At 36.1% G+C, this 12,103-nt stretch overlaps 1 protein-coding gene and 1 long non-coding RNA gene across 3 annotated transcripts in view; one reads left to right on the top strand and one right to left on the bottom strand.

Annotated features, from left to right (window-relative positions):
* The first annotated feature begins 441 nt into the window (after window positions 1-441).
* Window positions 442-12,103, top strand: part of LOC128026913 (E3 ubiquitin-protein ligase NEURL1B) — a 46,088-nt gene continuing 34,426 nt past the window's right edge. Inside the window, exon 1 of the mRNA XM_052614183.1 lies at window positions 442-1,066. Within this exon, the coding sequence (XP_052470143.1) occupies window positions 979-1,066 (88 nt within the window). The 5' untranslated portion in view covers window positions 442-978. The remainder of the gene's footprint in view (window positions 1,067-12,103) is intronic.
* On the bottom strand, window positions 8,077-11,549 carry LOC128026916 (uncharacterized). Of its 2 annotated transcripts, XR_008186565.1 has the most exons (5): window positions 9,670-11,549; window positions 8,808-8,847; window positions 8,646-8,689; window positions 8,461-8,553; window positions 8,077-8,348 (listed from the first exon to the last, which is right to left on the bottom strand). It is a non-coding gene; the product is annotated as an uncharacterized LOC128026916 (long non-coding RNA). The 2 variants fall into 2 exon arrangements; XR_008186564.1 differs by lacking the exons at window positions 8,646-8,689; window positions 8,808-8,847 and having other exon boundaries at window positions 9,670-10,581.

Below are 12,103 nucleotides of genomic sequence, written 5' to 3'. Positions count from 1 at the left end.
TCTGTATTAGCATCAGCTGTATTATTATTCTGCGTCAGACTTGTGTTTACATTAATATCGCATCATTGCACAACTATGTCATGTTTATTTGCATAGATTAGGCTGCTGTTAATGTTAAAGATGCAGACTTGAGTGTATAATCAGTGTTTATTTGCATATGTTTGATTATCATGTTAGTGTAAATAATTATCAGAATATTGTTGTAATTATATTTCTTTATTATTCTTTTAGACCATTAATACAGATGTCAGTGCCAAAGAATGACTAGTGCCGATGACAACCCAAAGACTGTTAAATAAAAGCATCTTTGTGAAGAATCTCTTCTCCAGCCCTGATTCTCTTACCGGAATCCTGTCCCTATTTGGCCGCCTCAGCCAGTGTAATATAGAGTTGTAACGTGCCTCCGTTACAATGTGACATTTATTTATTTTTTCCCTCTCAGTTTTTGCTTTTTGCCCTGTATACATAAATTATGATTTTATATATGTATAGTATTTTTTGAAAATTGTTTTAATTTATCTTTGTCTTGTGAGAATCAAACTCGAACTTAATCTTGAATTTAGTGTAACAATTGTCTTCATTTAAAATGTTTCAAGTCTTAAAATTGTTCCCTTCGTTATACTGGGATAAATCACACTGGGATCGGATGTATGCTAAAATAGTTGGACGTGGCGCCTGACATAGAACATTTTCCACCAGCTGGACATTTCTACACATTCGACTGAGGCGGGTCAGCGGGAGGGACCGTGTTTGTCAGGAGCTTTGGGGCGTTCACACGAGGAGCCGGACATAGCGATTGGACAGTTCACGAGAGATACAAACACACGTGTGATGTGTTTTTAGCTTTCAAACTGAATTTAGGCGGGTTGTTCGGTTTTCCTCCGCAGTATCCACTGCAGTCTGTATCGAGATCAGACAGCTCCGTGACGGCTGTTTGGAATGATTCGGTTGTATTAAGATTCAGTTAGAAGTGTTTTGATGGGGAATAACGGATCTTCCACGGGGGGTTCCGCTCAAGGGACAGTTCACAAGACAAGAGTTCAGTGGCAAAGCAGAAGTCTGCATGGTGAGTGTCTGGTTTATTTGTGATTATAATAGCAATATAGTGTATAGACCTGTAGCTAATGGTAAATTATTTTAACAGTTCAATATGTCACCGCATTAGATACAAAATAACAAAGCGAGTGACATCTCAAATGCTGCTTGAGCTTCTCTGACTCTTGGAAGTAACGTAACTTTTCTGAGACGTTTTCGTGGATGTATGACGTCAGATCCCCTCACAGGTATCCCAGCAGTGTAACTACAGATGTAGCTCATTATCACACTGTCTATGATCAAATAACGCTTCACAGATTTTAACAATATGGGCTTCATCTGAATATGCCCAATTCCCCACTATATGTGAAAGTGAGTAGTATGTCCAACCTCACAATATTCTTAAAACAGTAGGCAAAAGGTACCCGGATAACCTACCAATTTAGTATGTCTGGATTATGCTCGTATTACACTCATCATTCATACTTTTTTATGTAATTTTAAATGTAAACTGATGTATGAAAGCAGCATCACACTTGCAGTTGTGCGTTGGTCTGAATATGGGAGCATCAGCAGCACTCTTGCCTGTGATATAACCCAGTTCTAAAATTGTATAATTATTGTATTAATTATTGTATAATTAAAAAACAACACAATCAGAGACTGCTGAAGTGGCCTTTTTTACTTCAGAATTGTGGCATTATTATTAATCCATAATCTTTTTCTAACTCTTTTCTCCATTCTGTTATAATAGTTTATAATATTGTTGGGTTGCCATTTCTAAATATTTTTTGGAAAATTCCATGAGAATGGACACTGTTCTACATAATTTTCGAGTCAAACAGGAAATGTAACTCCCACGATGAGAGAGGGGTGGCCACTAGCTTCTGAGCTATGCAGAGTTGGCAAGGTTGTGGTTTTCCCAGGACCTTGATGAGAAGAGAGGGGGAACAATTATTTCAAGTACAGAAATGAGGACTCTGGAAAAACATTTGGTCTGACTAACTAACATTATGTAAAATATGAAAGTAAATATGAATTAAATCTTTCAATAAAGAGTTTCAAGAATTAGCCCAAGTATAAATTGTCTAAGATTTCGAGGAGCAAATGATTATACACAACCGTTAGAGGGCAGTTTGAAATTATTGCCATTATCTTACCAGCAGATGGCAGCTAATGTGGGATATACTGTAATGAGAACAATAATAACAAAATGTGCTATTTCTTTTACTAATAGCAATAGTGAACATTTTAAAATAAAAGTAGACACATTTTGCTCATTTTGAATGCTTATCTTTATACATCTTTTTATTGATCTTCACTTGAATGAATTTTATTGTAGCCTTTATCAAATAATTTCATGTTTTCTGTAAAACAAGTGTTTTCTTGCTGACAAATACAGACGCAGGGCTCTACCGTGTGTGTGTGTGTGTTTTTTTAAATGTATGTTTCTCATTTGTTTAATTGAGTAATGACTCTTTGAACATACTTGCATTGTTTAAGGCTTGTAGTCATATGAGTAGTTTGTCTGTATTCCTTCATCCACTGAGTCACAGGCCAGTCAGCTGCAAACTGCAAAAAACTAAAAAGTGTGTTGTAAAATAAAATGTCTATAGAGTATCAGATTTATTCTATATCTTAGAGGGAGGGGATATACCTTAAAGGAGTATATATATTAGAATTCTTCAAATGGTTTGTAGCAGCTATTCTTTGATAGTCAGGCAAACAGGCACAAAGTTTAATGAGGGTTAACAACACATCCCAGAGCAGAGGTCATGAAAGTGTCATACAGCGAGTGATAAGGACCAGATACTGGTTGTAGTCATCACAGACATGCAAATAAAGAGGTAACAACACCGACCGTGACAGCTAGCAGTATATACTAATCTATATTTATAGTGCCTGCCTGCATTCACCTTACAGAGATTTAACCCATTATGCTGGTCCTTTAAGTAGGGCCTTCAGATAATGTTTATTTTATTTTATTTTTTTCAATTTTCTGTAGTTTTTCTTTGGTAAATTGCAGAATGGTAGGGCTTCCCACATGGAAAGAACCTATATGTGGATATATGCGCATATATGAAACCTATATGCAGTGTATATGCACATATAGGCAAAATTGAAATGCATATATGTGCATATACAGTAAATATAGGTCTCCTGTATTGCTTCTTCTTATCCACATATAAGCCCTATACATACAAGATATGTCTTCTAGGCTATATAATAGCCAATGGCAGGATCTGGTCATTTTGTAGCTCATATCTAATTTTTGACTGTCATATATGATGCCTAGCTCATATTTTCTATTATCAAGGCAAAAACTAAGAATTAACGAAAAAAATTATGCAAGAACTTATGTATGTGCGAACACGTGAAATTTGTATCACATGTAATTGGCATGTTATGGAATTTAACTATGGCAATATATTAACATGATATACAGAGCCGGACAGTAACGGAGTACATTTACTTGAGTACAGTACTTAAGTACAATTTTGAGGCATCTGTACTTTACTAGAGTATCATTTTTGGGGAGTACTCATGAGTCACGACAAATATTGTACTCTTTACTCCGCTACATTCTATCCATAACCGTAAGTACCCGTTATTTCTTCGGCCCCGTCCACACGGAGATGGACCCCCGATCTTTTTTTCCCTTGTCTCAAGAAATATCAGCGTCCACACGAAACCGATGTAGTATACATGCCAGACCAGCATGTGGCGCTGTAATTCTGCCACAGAGATGCACTTAAAACGGAGAAGACATGGATTTGCTGATAAACCTTGCGCGTGGTACACAAGCGAACATCGAACAATACATTTATTAATCCGTGTTAATGTTAGCGTTCAGTGTTTGTTCATGTTTTTGTTGCTGTTACGTGATGTAGTGGTGTTTGACTATAGGGCGAGACGTGGGCTAATGACGCCATATTTTCAGAAAATGTACGTTACGGATTCGCCGTTGAGACGAAACGTAAAGGCGGTGTTTTCAAATATATCCACTCTGGGACCCGGTTTCAAAACATCGGTTTCACTCTTCCAAAACGCCAGATCTGTGTGGACGAAAATGCCTATCCGCTAAAAATTTTTTAACAAATCTCGGACACCCTATCAAATGTCATTGGATAGTGCAGGAAGGAGGAGGAGGAGGAGGAGGAGGATGATGAGGCGCGTCATGATGACAGACCTTCAAAGAATAATAAAGATATATATTTTTTCTGTTCAGTTTTTTGTCTTATTTTTTGTTATTGTACTATTTGATTGTTCTTGTAAATACATAATGTACATTTCTACATTTTGGACTTTTATTTATGTTGCCTAGCAGCTATGTATTTAAATTTCACTATTATAGGTGAACATAAAGGTGCATATATACGTGCATTACAATAAGACCTCACTAGTTAACCTTAGTTAATGCATTAACATTCATAATGAGCAATAGCTACATTTGCTACAGTTATTAATCTTTGTTAAAAAAAAAATCATATTAGCTCATTAAATAACAGTTGCCTATTAGAATTATAAATTATTCTTATTATTAGAAAATAAATAGCCTATTAAGTCTAAATATTTAAGTATTTGGAGCTGTGATGAACACCATAGCAAGTCCACAAAAGCTTAATGGCTATTTAAATCTCTTAATTTAAGAAAGTAGCAGCTGCTTTATTTATGCAATTTCCAGGGTAAAGGCTGCATTTTCTGCAGTTTAGCGCCATCTGCTGTCAGCGAGTGAACGTGCTTTCATTCAGCGCTTCTCTCAGGAGTTCCCCATGTGCTTCTCATGCGTGCTTGTTTACATCAGAGCATACAGCTCTTTCAAGCAGCATACAGTGGTGTTGTGCATTTTGACCAGTTGATGGGAAAATAATTCTTAAAATGCATTCCAAATTCGTAATAATTTGTAATATATAGTTCTACACTGTATTTAGAAGTGCCCACAATAACCGTATCGTGGATATTCATTACCTTGGTACATTGCATTACCGAATACCGGCACATGTCTAGTTGAAACTAACAGTTAATCAATTTTAGGATGACACAACCTTCAGTAAATAAAGTTAGTGGAATAGCTGTTAAAAAAGGAATGCACTTATAAATATACAGTACTAAAAGGACCAAGTCTTCATGTCAGTGGAGACTATTGCATTTAAACATGTTTGGTCCCACTTTATATTAGGTGGCCTTAACTACTATGTACTTACATAAAACATAAGTACAATGTACTTACTGTGTTCATATTGTATTGTAAAACACTTTTGCTGCTATTGAGGTGGGATAGGGGTAAGGTTAGGGAGAGGGTTGGAGGTATGGATAAGTTTAAGGGTGGGTTAAGGTGTAAAGTATGGGTCAACAGTGTAATTATAAATGTAATTACATAAATTAAATACAGATGTAATTACATGTAGTTTTTTTTTAAATATAAGTACAATGTAAAACATGTATGTACACAATAAGTACATTGTACTAAATTATTAATTAAAATGTAAGTATATAGTAGTTAAGGCCACTTAATATAAAGTGGGTCCACATGTTTTAAGTTAAAGTGAAATGACATGCAGCCTGTTTTAATTCTGAGATGGTATGGGTGAGATTATATCCATATTGAATGGGACTAGGGCCTACAAGCTTAAGATCAAGATTACCCTCAAGACCACCTGAATCTATGCAATAGCAGCATCTCTTGTCAATTGCTATTATTGCTGCCAACATTAGTAAATTAATGTGTTTCAAACTGTCACTGTTTGACCTTGTGAAATGGTACAATTGTGCGTGTGTGTGTATATTAGGGGTTGAACGACTAGTGATTATTTTTCAAGTCGACTAGTCGCTGATGACGAGCGGCCCAGATTTTTTGCCACACATAATTGAAAATGATGTCATGGTTTGCAGAGAAAAGAAGAAAGGAAAAGGGCATGTATGCACGGATGTTGGGCCTGGGTAGAGGAGCAAAAGGTGACCAGAAACCATAAAAACCAAAGGCTAATTTCCTTTCATCATTTCAACAGTCTACTGGGGAAACCATTACGTAATGCAAAATAAGCTCTGACCTGCTATTAACAACTTGACAGCCTTTCATCTTTCATCAGTTTTGTTGGGGAAAATTGTGTTGCTGTTTCTCAGTGGGTGGACTACATTCATACCTGTTGATGTAGTATCCCTGTGCTACTCTCTGTGTTGTTTAATTCTCCATATTACACTTACATGTTCTGTAATACATTGGGCCTGGCAGTATGATAGGACAATTTTATCAGCTGGTAGAAATGGTGGTAGAAATTCCATTTAACTGCGTCTAGAATTATTTATGTTACCTTATATGTATTTTATCTATTAAAATACAGAGTGGAACATTTCAAAACAAGCATAGATATGGAAGAAAGATATGGAGGATTTACAACTGTTACAATATATATAAACAACATCTGTGGTGGATTGGCCATCTGTCCAGTGTGTGTGTGTGTGTGTGTGTGTGTGTGTGTGTGTGTGTATGTCATTTCACCAGTTAAAGTTGGTGTTGGTGTTGAAATATCCTTCTGAACATGTAATATCTGTAATATCTACGTGACTAGCATGACTTGGAAGGAAGGGTTCTGGAATGTGGAAAACAGAATGCTGTATCTGAATAGATCCTTCCACTGTCTTCTTTGTATTTGAAACAGTCCCCTTCACAATACTTTTGTGTAAGGGAGGAACACTTCAAGAGGGTGCCAAAATAAGCTGATTTAATCACAAGAAAACAAGCACGCTATCTTCAGACTTCCCCGGCTGCACACGCTGCAGCTGTTTTAGCAGATCATGTGATAGTGATGTGCCTTGGAAACTGCCAAAACAGTAACGCTGACATGCACGGTCCCACTGTTGGTCACTACAGCTATTGTGTTCCCCTCTCCAGGAGGCTTGTTCCACTAGCAGGTCTTATATTTGAATTTGAATTGTAGTTGTCCTTCTCAAATTAAGTAGTACTGTAAATGTTAACTAAAAATCAATTTATAAATATATATATATATATATATATCTGCATAATAAAGGTTAGATAAAACAAAATAATCAATGGCAAAGATTTCTGACTGATTTAACCAGCCCAGGAAAAATGTATCAATTGTGACATTTCGGCAAAATGGTATTGCGTTGCTTTTTAAATGTTTCGCAACACTTTCAAAATGTCAATGAGCGGAGCTAAAAGCATGTTTAGTTTTATAAAAAACAGATAAATGTAAATCTGGCAATGTTTTATTAGGAAGGTTGTTAAATGTATTGCGGCAGATCAGATATTAAAAAACTAGGTGCTGAAATGTTAATGCTCTATCACATTTGAAAATAACAGGACTCATACACAAGTGCTCCGCATTGCTAGTGCAATGCTGTTCCAGGTGAGCTATTAATCACATCAAAAAAGATGTGATTAATAAATGTCAAAAGATAATATAGTATCATGCACTATGGTGAAACAGTTTTGAGCTCATAACATAGCAATGTGCAAGAAATCAAACATTTACCACACATTAATCAATAATCATGCTCCTGTAATCATAATTTGTGTGAACAGGAAAAAAGGTTATTGGTGTTTTACTGCAACGAGTGTTAAAGTTGGAAACTGGAAAACTGCCATGTTTGCTATAGTAATGAACACCACTTTCACACTCATCTAATGGATAGATAACCTGAAGGTATTCACCGACATTTAACTAAACCGTGCGCTTACATTTCAGACATATCGAAAACGACAGCGGACATGGAGAAACACTGTAAAAAAAAATATGCCTCTCCAACATAAAAATTTCTAGTGACCCGTTGCACCTAAAATTTTTAGTTGGCCCAATTTAAGTTGCTGAAACCAACTTTTTTGTGTTGTGCTGACTACCCCTGCATGTAGACGGAACTTGAAATAGAACGTTGTGTCAATTAAATATTTTCTGTTGACTAAACATAGCTTGTTGGGCCAGCAAGCAGACTCAAATTGAAATAAAATGTTGTATTAAATATTTAATCTTGGTCAAAATAGTCTATTTTTCATTATTTCAAATAAATTACACACTGTGCTTTGATAAAGAAGATTTTATGTATTTATTTAAATACATATGAACTTGCCTGTTAGGCTCAAGTAAAATATTACACAAGTATTCAACCAGTGCCAAAACAAGCATCATGAGGGCATTTGTGAAGTCTCCCAGATTTTCCATGACAGCTTCCTCCTCCAGTACTACAGCCACATCGACCACTGTGGGATATGGTCCTGAGTTGGTAGAACTGTCAGTCACTTCCAGGATCCCCATTTTCATGGCCTTTGTGTGTGGCCCCAGTGCCTCAGTATCCTGTGAAACAAAATAAATTATTTTTAGTGTCAGACTGAAAGCATAATGTCTTATGCAATCACTACTGCATCACAAACAGTAAGACCATAATAAAGATATTCAAATTAATTACCTTAATAGTCTTTGAAATTGAAGCTGGCTCTCTCAAGTACAGTGGAAGACCATGAAGAACAGAAGACCTTCTATAAGTAGTTAGATCTGTGGTCTGCCAAAAAGACCATCAATAAGACATTATTAAGTCACTTAATTAACAAAGAGGTTACAGATATACTCTACCAAAAGTTTAGGATCACCTACTCTTTTCACCATTGGGCATCATTTCAACTTCATGAAATAGTTACCTGAAATACATTAAGATTACAATCTGCGGGGGATAATCAGCTAACAAATGCAGCAAGTCCGCAGTACCTTAAAGAGATACTCCACTGAAAAATGAAAGTTCTGTCATCATATACTCACCCTCATGTTGTTTCAAACCTTTATGAATTTCTTTCTTCTGCTGAACAGAAAGGAAGATATTTAGAAGAATGTCAGTGGGGTATCCCTTTAAGACTGTTGGAATAACATTCCCAGAGTCTACTTAGGTTAGATACTGAGAGTGGTTTTCTAACAGTCCTACAATAGATCTCAAACATGCTGTGTGCTCGTTAGCTGTTTTTTGTTCAGTCATATTGACCAAAAGTGCGTCAGGTGACTTTCATGAGGCTGATCAAGATTAACCAATGGTGAAATTAGTCAATTTTGCACAGTATGTAGGTGCTGGTCAAACGGAGCTATGATAGGAGAAAAACAGCTTAATACTACAACAAAATATTTCTCTCTAATGCATACATGTTGATCTCAAGGTCATAAACAGGGAAGTTGACTGCTTTGCCTATTTTGTTATCCATACCAATTGAAACAATAAATTAGCACCATAATCAAAATCTCACCGAGTTTCCATGTACACTCCATGTAAATAAGATAAAGTAAACAATACATGTGACATCCCACAAGCAAAAAAATATGCCATTTATGGCATACATTATATTATGTATTTGCGGGATTTGTACTTGTATTGTAGATCATCAACATCAAGTGTACATGGAACATTTTTGACAAATTCTGATCATATGATGTAATTCTATTGCTCACATAATACGCATTGGATAAATGTCACAAGACAAAGTATCAACTCAACTGCCAGAGACCTTGAAATTAAAATGTTGAGTTTTTGTGGAGCAGTGAGCTGTTGGCAGTTTCTTCTCTTACACAGGTATCAGAAAATTATGTTACACTGTTTAACACTGTTATATTTTATACAAAGAAATGATTAACATACCTGGGCATCCAGTTGTTCCAGAAGTTCATCCAAGTTGTTTCACCTTCCCTGTCTTGCTTTGGTTCTGTACATCTTTAGCAACCCCTGGGTGTGATTGTCCAGCGCTGTCAGGAATGGCTAACTTCACGGTTACCCCAATACGGTAGATGCAAACCTGTGCGTAATGAAAGATTCAGAAGCAAACAATTAAAAGCAAAGCAAATTATTTCCTAGCCTAAATTATCAGTCACTCTGTGATAGCAAAAGCATAAGTTGTCAATACTAACTGTCTGTTACAGTCAATTATCAAATATATAATAAGCCAAAATGCAAATGGAATTTGAAAATATTGACCATTAAAAATATTAAACGGAAACATGTTGGCAAACTGATAACGTTAAACAACTTACAAATCTGATAACATTAGCAGCTATTCATTTGCGTGTTAGCACAAATTTTTATTTATTTATTTATTTTTATCGGACTGAAATGTTATTTCGTTCTTGCAAAAGGAAGCTTTGTGCAAAGTACTAGCTGCTAACATGAAGGCACACATGCTTTGAATGCCAACTAACTGTTAGAACTAACGTTAGCCTAAATTATCAGTCGCTCTGTATAGCAAAAGCACAAGTTGTCAAGACTAGCTGTCTGTTACAGTCAATTATCATACATATCATAAGCCAAAATGTAAATGGAATTTGAAAATATTGACCATTAAAAATATTAAACGGGAACATGTCATGCTTAACCGTTAGGGTCGACTTTAAATCACATGCCAGTTGGAAAGGAATGCTAAGCTTTATGTGTTAAACATGTTATTTTCCAGCACTGCTAATCACTGTAGGTACTCACAATAAAGCTATTTCAAACTTTGTTGATAGACAATCGATATATTCTTAACCTAAATTTGCTCATTAACTCGCAGCACAAAGTACTCACCAGTGTAATGTCGTGAATCGTGGTGGGGGGAAACTCCAGCCTGCTGCCTGCACCTGGTAGAACTCCTTTGCGCATGCTCAGACGATTGACGCTGTTCCCTCTTGCTCGGCCAACATAATATTTTTTGTGCAACGTTAAAAGTTCTCTCAACACAATTATTTATTTTCTCTTGATGAACATTTTGTAGTACTTTCATGGAAATCATGCTATCATTGACCAAACATATTTTTCTTTTTTGACACAACCATTATGTTGAGCCAACATGTATTTCCTCATTTGTACAACTTTTTGCATCAGTCATTTTTTACAGTGAATGGGATGCTATTCGCAGAGAGTTTGTTTTACATTTTGAATGGAGGTGATGTTGTAGCGCTACTCGCGATAGGTTTTGGGAAAAGTTTCATTTATCAACTGTTACCGATCGTCAGCGAGAAACATTTATTTTATTTTTTATCAGTCTTATGAGGTATTCTAATTTGTTGGGATTGAATTGGTGGGTTTTTGTCAAATGTCAGCCAAAATCATCACAATAAAAAAAATTAAAAAAAACCAATTTAATACACAAGTGTCACAATTTGAGTTGAATTACTGAAATAAATTAACGTTTCCATTCTAATTCATTGAGATGCACCTGTAATCTCACTATTAGCTTTGACTTTTAGCTATTATATACTTTCAAAGGACAGAAACATGAACTTAAAACTAATTGGCTTTACTTCATTTAGTAAGCTGTCATTTTATTTTGCTGTGGAGTTGCACACTTGGCACAGCTCTTGCTACATTTACTGCTGCGTAAGAGCTCCAGATTGATGAATATTGCTGGGGGATCTCTTCAGTGACTGTTATATGAACTGAATTGGCCATCAGTAAAACTAGATTTCTCATAACACTTAAATTATTACAAGATAGCAAGACCACCAGTTACACATTCTTCACGCCTGACACCCAAGGTCAACAAACAACATGGAAATGGGTGCTTTAGCCCAAAAATACCCTGCAATGTCTCTTTCCCATGGAGAGGGGAATGGCCCACCTCCCCCAAGGGCCCCTGTGTTCTGGTGAAAGCTCTCAGGGGGGTGTTATTCTTGTGCAGGATAGGTGACACGAGGACCCACAGGCCAGTTTGGAGTTGCTTTAAAGGGGATTAAAATAGCATTCAAAGGACAGAACAGCTGTCTTATTTAGAGCCTCTGAAATAGATACTGTATGTCTGTATGTACTAATGACATCACTGTGAAATGAATGCCCTTGTTTATACAACATTAGATGTTTGTATCTTTAATAAGCTGATAAGCTCTTCTACTGTTGTGACATGCATTAATGCAAAGACATTTTTGAAATTATCCATCTTTCTGACAGGGATGGTTTCTCTTTTAGCCATGCAGAGACAACTCGTCACAGCTAGTATTAATCATATCAAAAGTTAGAGATGTGAAAACCCCATAGGTATTAAAGTTTGGCACAAAACTGACCCTGCAGAATATTATGCTAGGAGACTAGGAGTTGGCACTTTGAC

Source organism: Carassius gibelio, chromosome A14 (assembly GCF_023724105.1).
Source record: "Carassius gibelio isolate Cgi1373 ecotype wild population from Czech Republic chromosome A14, carGib1.2-hapl.c, whole genome shotgun sequence".
Lineage (NCBI taxonomy): Eukaryota > Metazoa > Chordata > Actinopteri > Cypriniformes > Cyprinidae > Carassius > Carassius gibelio.
Note: the sequence above shows the minus strand (reverse complement) of the source record. Positions and strands in the feature narration are given on the sequence as shown.